This window comes from Opisthocomus hoazin, chromosome 4 (assembly GCF_030867145.1).
Source record: "Opisthocomus hoazin isolate bOpiHoa1 chromosome 4, bOpiHoa1.hap1, whole genome shotgun sequence".
Lineage (NCBI taxonomy): Eukaryota > Metazoa > Chordata > Aves > Opisthocomiformes > Opisthocomidae > Opisthocomus > Opisthocomus hoazin.
This window is the reverse complement of record NC_134417.1, coordinates 37,628,230-37,642,342: the sequence shown is the minus strand read 5'-3', so window position 1 is coordinate 37,642,342 and position 14,113 is coordinate 37,628,230. Positions and strand designations below refer to the sequence as shown.

The window sequence follows — 14,113 nt, the reverse complement described above, 5'->3', positions numbered from 1 at the left end:
TGCTGGTTGCAAGGACTGTAGGATACGTCTCACAATGAGTTCTTTCTCGCTTCCAGTTGTTTTTTGACTAAATACTTGGCAGGTCTTTGACCTGGTATGCAGAGGGAGAGAATAAAGGAAGCAGTTGTCATAATGGCCCTTCCAGTGGCTCTTGTCATCTGTCACCTAATTTTTCCATGTTCCTGAGTGAGGGAACTTCTCAGACAGTTATGAATATGCGATAGGAAAGCAGAAGGCCCTATTTTTACAGCCTATTTCCATTATCTGTGGGATGGGTCTCTGTGTTCCTCAGGAAATCAGAATTGGGATGCCTGCAGGGAACAGTAATGGAGGGACAAAACTGGTGGGTGGCAGAAGACTTCCTTAGGAGACTTTTCCCTCTGTTTTTATATGTCTGAAAGGACTGGGATATCCCTTGTTCTTCCTAGTATCCTAACTTTAATAGTGTGAAGTGCTGGTTTATTCCTGCAACGTTTTTCTTCCACTACATAGCCATGTCTGTTACTGTGGACAAATATTTGAACTCATGAGGCAGTAGTACTTTTACAAGCTGACAAAAGGAATTAGTCACTCAGACCCTGAAAAAAAACACTGTCATAATGATAACTGTTTTGTGTTACTCTGCAAATTCTGTTTAAAAGTAACATCGATTCTCATTTTAAGATGCATGTTCCCCTTTTCTGTCAGAGGGACTATGCTTCTGAAGTAGGCAATCAGTGAAGAGATTTCAGGCAGAAAAAGCAGATTTGTGATTTTGGTGGCTTTGGGTTTTCTGTTGTATTTCCGAGTTCCAAGAGGTTCATCTTTCAAAAATTACACTATGTATAATTTGAGCATTTATTTTACCAACTTAGGTAAAAAAAAAATTAAAAAAAAATAAATTCTGGTATAAAACTGATCATCTCTAACCGTTCTTTGCAGCCTTCCTTTGTGGCAGGATTGCCATGAGCTGTGGAGTAAGAAACGCAGAAGACAGAAGCAGATGGGCATGACTGATGACTCAACAGCAACTAAAGTCCCTAGGAAGGACCTGTCTCTAGGCATGGATGAGAGCAGAACCAACACCCCACAAGGCATGCAAACTTCTTCCCAACTCAAAACTCAGGGCAACTCTAGTGTAGCACTTGGTCAGTAATATTTTCAGTTCTTATAATTAACCTTCTACTTGGATTGCACCTCTAGAAATATTAGTTATTTTCAGAGTACTGACGTCTCCTGGATTCTTGAGGGAGGAACAGTATTGTAAGTTAAATCTTTGTTGCAAAAGATTTGCATTTGCTTTTGGAAACCAGGTGTTCCTTTTAAATTTTACTTAATTTTTCAGTCTGCTCAGAGCAACTACCTTGTTCTGTATTTTGAGGGGATTAGGCTCATCTATAATTCTTTTGTAATGCCACAAGCCAGCTGCTGCTCAAAGTGCCTCACAATCTCCATAGATTAAAGGAGCTTTATTGGTATTGATAAACTAATCAGAAGGCAGATTTTAGAACAGTCCTCATTTCAAATGAAACAGATTCCCTCTGTATATTATGTTAGTCTTCAGCTTTCCAAGTTGTTGGGGCTGAACCAAGTTGTAAAAAATTAAACACCAAAAAAACCCCCGAAACCTGGTATAACAAGAAGTAGCTACCTCTGTAGATTGCTCAGCCATTAATTCTGAAACTTAACCGATGTCTCTTGCTTGGAGAGCAATTTTATGAGTACAATAGAAAGAGTAAAGTAATGGTTTCCTATGTGGACACCATTTGAGATACTCAGCAGTTCTGTGTTAGTTTCCTCATAATATGTAGAAATGTATAGAGTAATAATACCAGATGGATACCTGATAGGTTTAATTTAGACCATTTTTGATTGTGCAAAGTGACCATAAATTGTATGGCACTGATACAGGAGTTCAGCAGAAGAAAAACAGCAAATGCATTCACAGGGCCTGAAAGTTCTCTAATACTGACCATCTTGAATCAACTCTTCATTCAACAATAGAGCAGAGCTCCAAAAACTCTGTGCAAACACATATAGAAAATAGTTCTTTTGATCATATTTTATTGCAATTTATTGCCTCTTGCTCCTGTTCATCCTGTTTCTCAGTGTAAGCCAGCTTTGAGCTTCTGCCACTCCATATGTTTAGGCTAAAGTTTTGGCAGCATTTTCGAGCATGACTTTCTGTAGCCCTTAATATTTTTTCCCCTGCAAATGAAAACTGTGCAGAATTTTAAAGAATCCAAAGGATAGTAGTTATTTTCTTTGTGCTTTTATAACAGGTAGCCTGATGAAAGATTATTATATTTATTAGTCATTAACACTAACCATGCAAAATAAACTGAACAAATAGAGAAGGAATCATTCAGACCTACATTACTGTTTCCCAACATGTACATACAAAAATATTTCTAGGTATTAAAGAAGACAATTTAATTTTCAGTGGAGCTTAGACAATTCAGCATAGAGGTGTTTTCCGTATTAAGCAAAACACTTCTGGAAGCCGTAATGCACCTTAGATAATATCATCGATAAGGCACGCTAAAGAACTCCCATGTATAAATGCATGCTTTAAACAAAACTATTGCATTCGTTTCTGAGCACCCGAAAAGAAGAGGTTAAAAACATCTTGGATCAGGTGCTAATGTTGTGATTCACGAATGAGACCCCTGGTTATTGCATCTTATAATTCAACAGGAGCTGTGGAGAGCTCAGTAATTCTGTTCCGGTAGAAACTGCCAGATTTCCCAGAATACAGTTTGCTCTTAGAATGGACTTGAAACTAACTGGAGAGTATGGAATAAGTAGATTAATTTCCCTGTTTGGCATTTTTCTGCTGAATTTTCACTGAGAGTCCAAGAGAAGTTTGGATGTTGAGCATACGATCTTCAGATGTTACAAAATCAGCTGTGAAGCGTGACATCTGAGTGAGAGCCAGCAGTACAAGGCATTAGAAATGATGGGGTTTTTCTGTATTGCCAAATAGAAGGTGGCTTTATTTTTATATTTATCCAAATATATCAAATAGTTGAAGTCCCTGGATCCTGCCTGAGTAGGTTCCAAGTGCTTGTATCCTGGTGCACATCCACAAGTAGGGTCGTGGGTAGGGGGTTTTGCAGCACTTTCCAGCTGTGCTGCTCTTAGTCTTGCAAGTCAAATACTTAATAATTTTTTTGTGTGCGTGACCATCTTTTCAGGCATGGCTTTGAATCTGCTGTGAATTAATATATTGGTGAGTTAGCAGAATGGCAGGGATAGAAGAGGACAGAATGTCTTTGCGTTGATCTGGGTTAAAAAATTTGGGGCTCTGCCAGCACAGTCACACACAATAATTTTTTAATTTTTAACTACTTTCTTATATAAGTCGTCTGCTCATAGGGCATGTTGAAATCCACGCTGCTTCACTTCTCCTTTCAAAATAAACTACCGCAATAGGCGTTTGAAACTAAGAAATTACTTTGGCATTCTGACTTCCTTATTCATATTCCACTGCATCGTAGTCTCCTCTTAATTTGTGGCAAACTCCATTTCATTGAAGAAATTGTATATCACCACAACCCTGCATTTTCCTGCTACTCAGTGATTGACTTCTTGTCCTTCAATCTCAGCACTTGCTTTTGCATTTATACCGTCAGCTTCTGGGTCACCTAGAGGCTGGTCACTTGAGCAGGTGTTAGAATCCAGATGCTGAATTGGAACGGGCCAGAATATGACTGGAAATGCGTTTTGCAGATGGCCAGTTCTGAACAGAGGGACGTCATATGTCAAAGATGGGAAATTTTGCAGGGATTTGAAATCTTACAGCTGCCTAAAGCAGGTGGCCTTAAGCCCCAGCTTAGTTGTGTTGTGGAAAATTGAGCTCCAAATTGATGTTTCTCATCTGTCCAAGTGTGTCTGTGCACCCCTTGGAAGTCACTTTCTTTAGATTGGATCCTGCTATTCCATTTCCTCTAGATACTCCCCCAAAGGCAGTTAATATGTAAAAGCATTCCATTCTATGTTGTTGAAACCCATGCTTTGTCGGTTGTGTCACTCGTGCTAGATTAATCTTACTTTTGAGTTTCTGAAATATGCCAGTTCTAAATACTTAAAACCACCTTTTTTGTCTTTAGCAAAAACAAGCACTGGACAGCAGTTAAACCAGAATGAAGTGGCAATCCTGCTAAACCTGCTACAGTCTAAAACAAGTGTTAGTTTGGCACAGTTTGCCCAAGTGTTGAATATTAAGGTAAACCCGGAGACTCAGCAGCAACTAAATAAAATAAATCTTCCTGCTGGAATTTTGTCAGCAGGTGAAAAACAGTCAGAACAGCAGCAGCAGCCGCCTCCGCCACCACCGCCGGAACAGGAGCTTCTAAAACAGCCGACTGTCACGCAGCCTCCTGTACCGTCTGCTCAGCTGAGTCAGCCTAAGGTTGAGACTGATGCTGCCCAGGCAGCTGTACAGAGTGCATTTGCTGTTCTGTTGTCTCAGTTAATAAAGGCTCAGCAAATAAAACAAAAAGATTTTGTGTTGGAGGACAAGGAAAACGGATCAGGAAATGAAATGTCATTACAACTCAGGCAGCCTCCAGAGCCTACTACTCCTGTGTCTGTCAGCAGGGACGACGTGGAGTCTCCAGCACCCGGCTACCCACACCTGATCAAGTCGTTATATACTTCTGCAGGTACTGAGGGGCTTTGTTGCTAACGGACAGATACCCTGAGCAGTGGAGGCATAGTAGTTTGGGGATAAAGAGTTAACACACTAACGAGTCCGTGTGAGTACAGGAGAGATGATTAAATTGATTTTGTTACGTTTTACGTCTGGATCGTAGAATTTGTGTCTTGCTGTAACAGGTGGCATGCAGACAGAGCCAAAGATGATGCCCTCTCTAAGAGGTACACAAGTGCTGGTAGTATTTCTGATGAGGCAGTTACATTGATCGTTATTCTGGGGGTTTGGGGTTTTCTCGGTGCCGTTTGTGGTGGTGAAGACAGTCGTTTTCAGCAAATTCATAGATGGAATTTGCCAGTTTTGACTGCGTGTTTGGGTAAAGCCTATTCTGGAGAGAGGGTATTTTATTTTCATTTTTAATACTGACTAGAACAATTTCTTAGTGTCAAATTCCGTGAGTGCTTACCCACAACTGTCACTGACACACATGGTTGAAGGTTTCCATTGGGGTGTAGTAGTGGTGTCCTTAGTCTTCTCAAAGTTTAAAGTCCTGTTGTTGATCTTTCTGGATTGCTATTTCAGTTTTATTATACGGTGGTTTATGTATTGCTCTGTGGTGTTTGCAGCTGTTGAAAGAAATACTCTGAGGTGGTTTGAGGGGGTGTTTTTTGAGATTTTTTTGTTTTTTGGGTAGTGTTTTTTTGTTCATATTTTTTTTTAACCTAAACTCTTGCTGTTCCTTGATAGGGTGGCCTTTGTCCCCCAAGAATAGTCCCTGTTTGAAAATCTTTTTTGATCCCTCTTTGAATTTGCAAGTGTTTTATTGATTTTTCTTGGGGGTTTTCCTGGTTTGTTGGTTTTGTTTTTTTTAAAGGAACTTGTACCATTTTTCTTTAACTGCTTGCCTAGTAGTCTTACTTTGAGGAGAAACCTACATCACCCTCCTGAGGCAAATGAGCTGTTGCCTTCCTTCTCCAAAATAATCTGTCCAAGTAGCAATAAATCTAACTCATGAGTTGGTGAGAGTTGAAGTAATAAACCTCTGTATTGTTCCAGGAAAAAGTCCTTTCCTTTCTGGTATTGTTATTGTATATTTTTATTTCAAAGCTTTTCTTTTCCATCTGCTTAGGTCAAGAGGATTTGGTTAGGCAGTCCGAGATGAGGCTTCTAAACCGAACACCCGAACAAGAACGCCCTCGGATCTTGCCTCCAGACCAGCGTCCCCCAGAGCCACCGGAGCCTCCGCCTCTCACTGATGAAGACCTTGATTATCGGACAGAGAACCAGCATTTGCCTATAACTAACTCTTCAGGAACAGATCCTCATGCAGGAGTGAAAGCAGCTCTTCTGCAGCTGCTTGCTCAGCATCAAGCTCAGGCGACAACGGAGGAGCCGGTACAAACGAGCGTGGATTATCAAGCTAGAGACTCCTATGTAACAGGCCCAGACTACAAGGATAACTTTGGATCATCTTCCTTCTCGTCTGCCCATTATGGCAGTAGCGATGGAATAGGAAGCGGATCGTCAGGAGCATTAGAAAGGAGGAGCTTCCTTGGAAACTCGGATATTCAGTCTTTGGATAACTACAGTACTGCTTCATCTCACTCTGGTGGTGCCCCTCCTCCGTCGGCCTTTTCGGAATCCTTTCCCAGCTCAGTAACTGGTTACGGAGACATTTACCTCAACACTGGCCCCATGCTATTTAGTGGAGATAAAGACCATAGGTTTGAATACAGCCACGGCCCGATCCCGGTTCTGGGGAGCAGCGGTGACACTTCCACAGGGCCAGAGAGTACGCACTCTTTGCCAACAAAGATGCACAGCTATAGCTACGGAAGTAACTTACAGGAAAATCCCAGTGGCATCGGCCACATGCATGGACAGACTTGGACTTCTCCTGCCCAAGGACCCAGCTATTCCCAAGGATACAGGGGACACATTAGCACATCTGCAGTGAGAGGGCGAGGCAGAGGATTACCATTTTGAGTATCTGTTTTTCCTCAGGCACATCATTTTTATCTGGAAAAACTTCTCCCCCCCCCCCCCCCCCCCCGCCCCCAGCTGCAGTTTAAAGCAGCAGTTCAACAGACTTGAATAATGTTAATTCAACAGCTTTATTTTTATGTGGAAAAGGGTCTTGCATACAGTAGGAAAAATTAAAAATGCTTAAAACTCATGGTGTCTGGAGACTAGATAAATTGATTGTACATGTTCACAAACTCTAGTTCTGAATTTTATTTTGTATTTTGGCAGTTTTAAGTGGATGCTAAATTTAGGGACATCAGCTTTTTATGGCACTCTTTCAGATCTTCTGAACTATGCACACTTGTGCTTTTTTTGTAAGTTTGGACCAACTTTTATGTAAAAAAAATTTTACAACAATCAAAGCAGGGCACTGATTTATTTGGTATTTTTCTTTTTACAGAACTACCTTTAGTCAAAGGTCACTGTCAGTCTTTGCACTGCTTTCAGTGTTATTGTGGAAGGTGTACTTTGTGCTCATTTCAGATAATAAAACACAACCTTTCTCTTGATGCAAAATTTTATAAATATTTGGTCAATGTTATTTTTTTTTTTTTCTCTCAAGAAAAAAAAAAAGAATGGATGTTCTGGTAAAATGTTCTCTCCATCTCCCAGGCTTGTTTATATAAAAACTGTTTTACTTGAATGGTAAGTGCCTTAACATGTAAGCTTAAGGTCTGCAAAAATTTGGAAGTACTTTATAGATTGATGTGAAAATAATACCTAAACCTAGGTAGTTAACATGAAAATTCAGATAATAATAGGCAATTCAAATAGGTCATAACCTTGTGCTGTTTACTTCAGGTGGGCCAGTTATTTAGAGACCTAATGTTATCTTGATGAAATCATAATTTCCAAACTGAACTTCGTGAGAAATGCTGAAAGTGAGAAGAATGAAGAGTGTAGTTTTTCGTCAGCTCCCTCTTGGAGTTGTAGTAAGTGTTTTAGTTCCTCTGCCAAATAAACTATACTTTATATGTCCTTACCAAGTGATGAAATAGTTTTTCTCTTAAATGTCAACAGCAGTAATTACTTTGTGTGAAAAGCTGACACTGTCTTTTTACCACAAATACTGCATTATAGGAAATAACCAAAGGAAAATTGACCAGTATTTAAAGCAACAGCAAAACATTCGACACTAGTTCTAATTCTCTGTGCACTTGTGATTGTGCCAATTAATTAATTTTTGTATCTGCTATTCCACAGAACACTCTAATATTGAAATCGAGTCTCTGAACAACTGATAAAATTACTGTAGTTAAAACTCTTACCAGGAGCCACTCCTCATATTAATTACAACTTCCAGCATGGTTTTTTTTTTTTTTTCCTTTGACAACAAGCGGTCTCTCTCCTGCAGAGAGGAGGTATGGTTATATTTTGCATGTACGTAAAAGAATGTTTTAAAGCCCATATTGGAAACAGTTTTCCAACTGATTATCCAGTTGACAAATCGGTACCTTATGTAACTGAGTGTTTAATTATTACTTTTTAAAAAGTAAAATTTCTACTTACACTATCACGAATGTAGTCTTGTCAGTGACTTTTTGGATTTTCAGAATAGAAGCCAAAGTTGTTGGTGTTTTGTTTTGTTTTAGTTGAAAATCCTGGTTCGTGTATGGCTAACTACCACACTGTAGAGCGCGGAGAAACTCACTTTGCTAACTACGTAGCGTTTGAGGATCTGGCAAATGAGAAATGGAGAGAGAGTCATGCTGCTTACGATGTCCCTGTAAGTCTGGCAGGTGCCTTCACTAGACACAGTAGAAAATCCTGCGATCTGAAAATAAAAGCGGCCCGGTCAGAAAGAAATACTTACGATCTGAATAGCCTGTGCTTAAGAAAACCAAAAGCTTCATGTGTGAATGGCGGCGCATTGGGTAGTTTTCCTTGAGTAAGGACACCCCAATAGCATTTTTCTGCCAGTAAAATTTTAAAGGTAAAAATTGTTAGCGTCATTTAGATGCGGACAGTGTCAGCTAAGGCTTTTTGTTTACTAACTAACCTTAAAAAAACAATCCCACCATGATACACACAGATTGATTTTTTTTTTTTCAGAATCCAGCAAAAGACATTTGAAGCTCTTAGGCAATTGCTTTCACTAAAACTGTGCAGTCTGGTGTTACTGCCCTGCGCTTCGAATGTAACTACAGGTGATAGTTGGCTAGAAAAGCAGGTAAGTTCGAATGGAAGGTAGTTCTCAGAGGACTAAATGATTTGACTTCCAATACAGAAATGCCAGGAAGGTGTGTTGTCTCCTACTGCTTCCCATTTGGAGGTTAAATTTTCCAAGTCATTTAGTTCACCTCATTTAATGTGGAGAAGTCAGTCCCCTCCGCACGTGTAAACAACAGTGCAGTTTCCTTACGGGCTGGTGGTACTCTGATGTTGCATCGTTCCGCTGAAATGGATATCAGTCTTTGGCCATGAAAAAACAAAAACAAAACAAAAAAACCCCAGCACAAGTAGTCCTGACTGTGAGGAGAGAGAAGGAGCTGCAATGGACAGTTGACTTCCAGATGAATTGGAACCAAAACTGCAGCACGCTGTAGCAGATGTGTACTGCACAGTGACTTTTCCCCAAATTCAGTTTAAGCGTGACTGTGAACACTAGGTTTGCCTGGGACAACAGTGTTGGGATAATGTGGAGGGAAAGCGAACCGATTTCCATATCTGATAACTCCGCAGAGATTACCTTCTCTGCTCTGCAACTGCGGGGTTCTCCTTGGCTCGTTCGCTGGCAGCCTTTCCTCTGGGGCAGGCAGAGGCTCGGCACAGGCGGCGTGTGGGTGTGGAGCTCTGCCCTCCCGCCCTCCCTCTGTAGGGCAGCCCGTGGGGTGCCTGGCAGGAGGATTTCTCCCTGCAGCCATGCTCCCCTGGCCCCAGAGCTGCGTCTGGGTGGGGTAGCAGCCAGGGAAACAGCTGGGTCTAAGGACCGTAGGTCCACGTTCGTTTATACCAGGCGTGTGTATTATCTATCAAAATTAAATCACGTGACGAGGTGCTTATGTCAGTTCAGAATTTTACCCTTTTGAACAAATTCCGCTCGGCAGAGTGAGTCTGTACTAGTTTGGCATTTTACATCCTGTGGCTCTTGCATTTTTGACGCAGCAGTAGACATTCTGAAAACAGCGTTATTTTTCTGTGGAGCCGTGGCTTTTGTTACTTTCCTCCCCCCGTTCCTTTGGGTTTTGATTTTCTGTGCTGCAATTCCAAAGTGTGCTACAGAGACCTGGACACTACATCGAAAAGTAAGTGGTGTGTGTTTGTATTTCTAAATAAACATAGCAAAATACTGTAATCATGGACTAGCAAGTAGCAAGTACTTCATTATTTATATAAAGTGGTCTTTAGCCACACCAAGAGGAAGAAAGCAAGTTTGACTGGACTGCTGTGACTATGACTTAAAAAGCTTAGGCTATTGTAATACTTAAAATCAGCCAAAGGAACAGGAAGCAGCTTTCATGATGGCTCGCTAGGGGTTGTTGTCTTGAACAGAAGGAGCAGTGTTAGGCAAGAGGTGTAAAAAAACATGTATCCTCAAATATTAATAGAATTTCTTGGAAAAATAATTTTAATATGGCAAACTTCTATATTTTCTTACGTTTCCATAAAACATGGTCTATGTTAATTGTCTCCATACCACAGCAGTGTAAGGTGCTTTCTAGAAGCAGAGGCGTTAAGTGCTGTGCTGTAGGTTCTGATGGCTTTGAGTGCTCTTCTCCTTTTGCTTGGTGCAGGAGGCAGTTTCAGTTTTGGTGAAGTTTACAGGTGGATGAGTTTAACAGATAATTGTGCGGTAAATACTGCAGTACTGAAGTAACATAGCATACCTCTTGTCTGTGGGCGAATTAGATCTCAGACCATGAGTTCTGTTTCCAAAAGAGAAAAATCTTGGATGTATTTCTCGCATTCTTTTTGTTGTTAATAAAACACACAGGTGTTTTATGTGCAACGTTTCTCCAGTCTATTCTGTTACACTGTTTTTTACCTGGGGAAGTTTTGGCTGTTTCCCTACTTGATAGTTTTGGGATGTTCTGTGTAGGCGGAACTGTGTCATGAAATTAAGGAATCACCGGAAAACGGATTTGAATTCTGTGTTTGAAAATGAAATGACCTTGGGTTGGGTTAAAATCGAACTAACTTTTGCGTATCAGGGTGAAGAATACTTTATTGCAGGAGTTATTTCAAGACAACCTAATTTAAAATAATCAAACTGTTATGCTTCAGCTTGCTTACTCTTTGTTATTTTAAGCCATTTGTATATAAAATGTATTGTGCGGCCTGTAAATAAAATATGTGAAAACTTGAAGCCTTTCATTGTTTTGGTTGTCAATAGGCATTTCAAAAGAACGTTGGGTTAAACTGAGGTGGTTTTTTAGTATCCAAAGGAGTATCATTTTCAGTGCGTTCAAATTCTGCAAGTTATTAAAAAAAATATTTACTGCTCCAGTACTTTTTCAAAGGCAAGCCGCTGCGACCGGCAGTATGAGTCCCTGCTGCGGGAGCGGGGCTCCGGGTTGCCGCGGGAGCTGCAGCGCCAGGTACCGGTGAGCGCTGTTGGCGCGGCGTGCCGGGGGAAGCCAAACCCCCTGCAGTGCTGAGCCCATGCCGCTGCTCCCGGCACCTGGTGCCGCAGCTTTGCAGGATGGCGGGCTGTGTCTAAGTCGGCGGGTTTTCTTGGTGCTGTCCGAGCAGAGGTGCGGTCAGTGTTCCCCAGGGCCGTCTCTTCCAAGGAGGTAGTTGTGCGCGCTAGAAGTGATGGGGAATCAAACCCGAAGAGCGAGGTGTTGTCGGCATCTGGCTGCGTTGCGCACGCGGCTGGTGAAGCAACACAAACTGAGCGTGGCTTCAGCAGCTGCGCTTTGAATACTGAAGGCTTCTCTGCTTTCTCCCTGCTGTATCAGCTAATCAAAGGAAAATGTTTGCATCTTTCAATCAATGCTATACTTCCATCCATAAATAAGCCACCTGCCCCATCTTCAGTAGTCTTAAGCTCCAGGTTGGGCAGACTGCTGCGGTCATCATTTCAGTAACTTGCCGTCGATAAAGTCCGAGTGTGTGAAGGGGCTATAGGAAGGTACGGGGGCCAGCACCAGTTACGTAAGTGTCTTTTGACATCAGGCTGGCAAAATGTGTAGCGGTAGCCCAAAGCATCTTCTCACTTTGGAGACAATACTTGGGCGGCAGCCAAGGAAAACCCAGTGAAAGCCTGGATTTTTCTTCTGCTGAGCAACTGGGGCTGTGTTACGCAGGATGCTGGCTTGCACACAGCAGAACACACAGATGCATGAAGCAATTTCTGGCTTTCTGCTCCGTCTCTCTCCTGAAAGCTGCTGTTGCAACTAGGAAGGTGACTTGAAGTTGGCTCTGGTATATGAACCTGGAACAGTGCTGTGTCCTATTCATTCAGCTGTTGGAGCCATACGGCCACCAAGCTGTGCAAAAGGTACCAGCAGTAATTCCAGGGGGATCTGCGTGTGAGTTGGCATCCTCAGCTGTGAATAAAATAGCATCGAGTGGAAGAGGAGAGATGCAAATAACTGCACAACGGCCTGTATCGACACAGAGCAGGGAATGCATCTGTGAAATCGGTGGCAAAAGAGGAGGCGACCCATTTCATGTCACAGCCATGATTTATTGCCTGTTAGCTTTGAAAGAACCGTGCTATTTTGCAGAAACTTCTGTTAAATTCGCTGAATTGGGATTAGGTTGCTTCTATTTTTAAGGGATGCCCGTAAACCATTCGGATGAAGGGGATTACAGCTACCAAACTCCCCCGTCACATGGAAGAAAATGTAAGTCAGAGCTCTTGGCAGCGACAACAAACAAGGGGAGAGAGACCTTTGCCTGACAAATGAGGGGAACTGTTTCTTTTCCCAGTCAACTGTGTTCGCTTCCATGGAGCTTGAGGTTTTCGCTTTTAAAGCCGCTTGCTCATTATGGCTACTTATTTTGGGCTTTTTTTTTATTGCCTGTGGAGAAAACTGGCAGTCCGTGTGATTTAACTCAGGAGGGAGGCTGAGTGTGAGCCTACAGTGATGTTTTCTTTTTCTTCAGGTATAGCAGCCCTTGCTAACAGGCAATACCGGGATCGTTTCTCACAGCACGGCTTCGATTCCGCTTCAGCAATTCCTCTGTGGGTACTCTGGACGTACTATTGCTATGTCAAGTTCTCACAGCGTGATGAATGCGTCTTGAACAGGACTGCTTGCAAAGAAAATTTTTTTTTTTTTTCAGTAGGAGAAAAATGTAGTGTGGAAGAGACAGAACTGGGTGGAAAGGGGAATACTTGAGCGTAAGCTTTACAGAACCCAGCCGGGGAGCTTCTGGTACTCGCAAGCTGATCTGACAGCCGTGTGCTGCCCTGAAGGTAACTCAGGGGGATTAATTGGTTTCTGCGGTTAGTATTGGACTTGTGCAGATGTGTGGCTCTGCTGTACTCCCTCCCGCATGCTAGGGTACGGTAACTGTTGCTAGAGGACGTAGTCGAAAGCGAGTGTGTAATGTGCAGGTCTGGCACAGATAGGTGCCTTTTTTCTTTCCTCCTGCGAGTTCTTTTCAGACCTGTTTTACAAATGCGTTAAACATGCTAGCAGGTGCCGAGACGGGGAAAAAAGCTGTTTCTCCTGCCTTTCAAACGTATCCTGAGGATCTTGGTTCTGCCCAGGGGGCAGCGGTGGGGGAGTACTGATGTCTGCTTGCCCTGCCCAGCAGGCCTCTCTCAGCATCAGTGCCACAAGAGCCGGTGCCGGTTCTCTGCATTGCTCCGTGCCCGCGTTGCCCTGAGCAAGGTAACGGGCTGGGCAGAGAACTGGACAGAAGCCTGACTTCGCGTGGAATTTTCCCTGAACAAGGAGCAAGGGAGAGATCGTTGTATGTCCAGCAAGGGTGCTTTTACCTTCGTCCTCCTCCATCCTCACCGACTGCAAAAAGGATCTGCGGGGATGGTGTCAAAGCAAGAACTGGGTTTTGTTTTGTTTGGGTTTTTTTCTGTTTTTCCTTACCAGTATTCTCTTTCAGGGAGCGTCTGGATGTCAGAAACCACCGTAGTCGTACCCTATCCCTCAGGACTGACATCAGAATAAAAGCATTGCCGGAGTTTCTCAAAAATGCTATTAAGCCCCAAAGATCTTTAGAAAAATGCTGAGCTGCTCCCTTTGCTTACCAGCTTTCTGACCTACACCCCTGTGAAGCAACATACGAGTGAGAGACCAGGACTTCTGCTTTGCAGCTCACCCTGTGGCCAAAACCACGCGGGAGTTACAGGAGAGGAGCAGGCCATCCCCTGCACTGGTTTACTGTGAAAACACATCCCAGTACTGGGAAACAAAGGATGCTGAGCGCAGCAGCCAGTTACCCCTGTGCAGCCCCGTGGCCTTCCGCGCCCCACAAATCCTCCGAAAACCCCTGTCATCTCCGGGTGGGAGTCCTTGCCCTCCAGACAAGGCAGGCAGC

General features: G+C 42.7%; 1 protein-coding gene across 6 annotated transcripts in view; it reads left to right on the top strand.

Annotated features, from left to right (window-relative positions):
* CDK13 (cyclin dependent kinase 13) overlaps nt 1–10,967 on the top strand; it is a 50,796-nt gene extending 39,829 nt beyond the window's left edge. The window contains exons 12-15 of one of the 6 annotated variants that reach the window (XR_012763708.1): nt 922–1,127; nt 4,092–4,646; nt 5,766–7,593; nt 8,714–10,967. Coding sequence is in view for 3 of the 6 variants with exons in the window: in XM_075418589.1 (XP_075274704.1) it covers nt 922–1,127; nt 4,092–4,646; nt 5,766–6,622 (1,618 nt within the window). In the remaining 3 variants the exon portion in view is untranslated. Of the gene's footprint in view, nt 1–921; nt 1,128–4,091; nt 4,647–5,765 lie in introns of all 6 variants that reach the window. The other 5 variants (XR_012763707.1, XR_012763706.1, XM_075418591.1 and 2 more) reach the window with 5 other exon arrangements.
* The last annotated feature ends 3,146 nt before the right edge of the window (nt 10,968–14,113 follow it).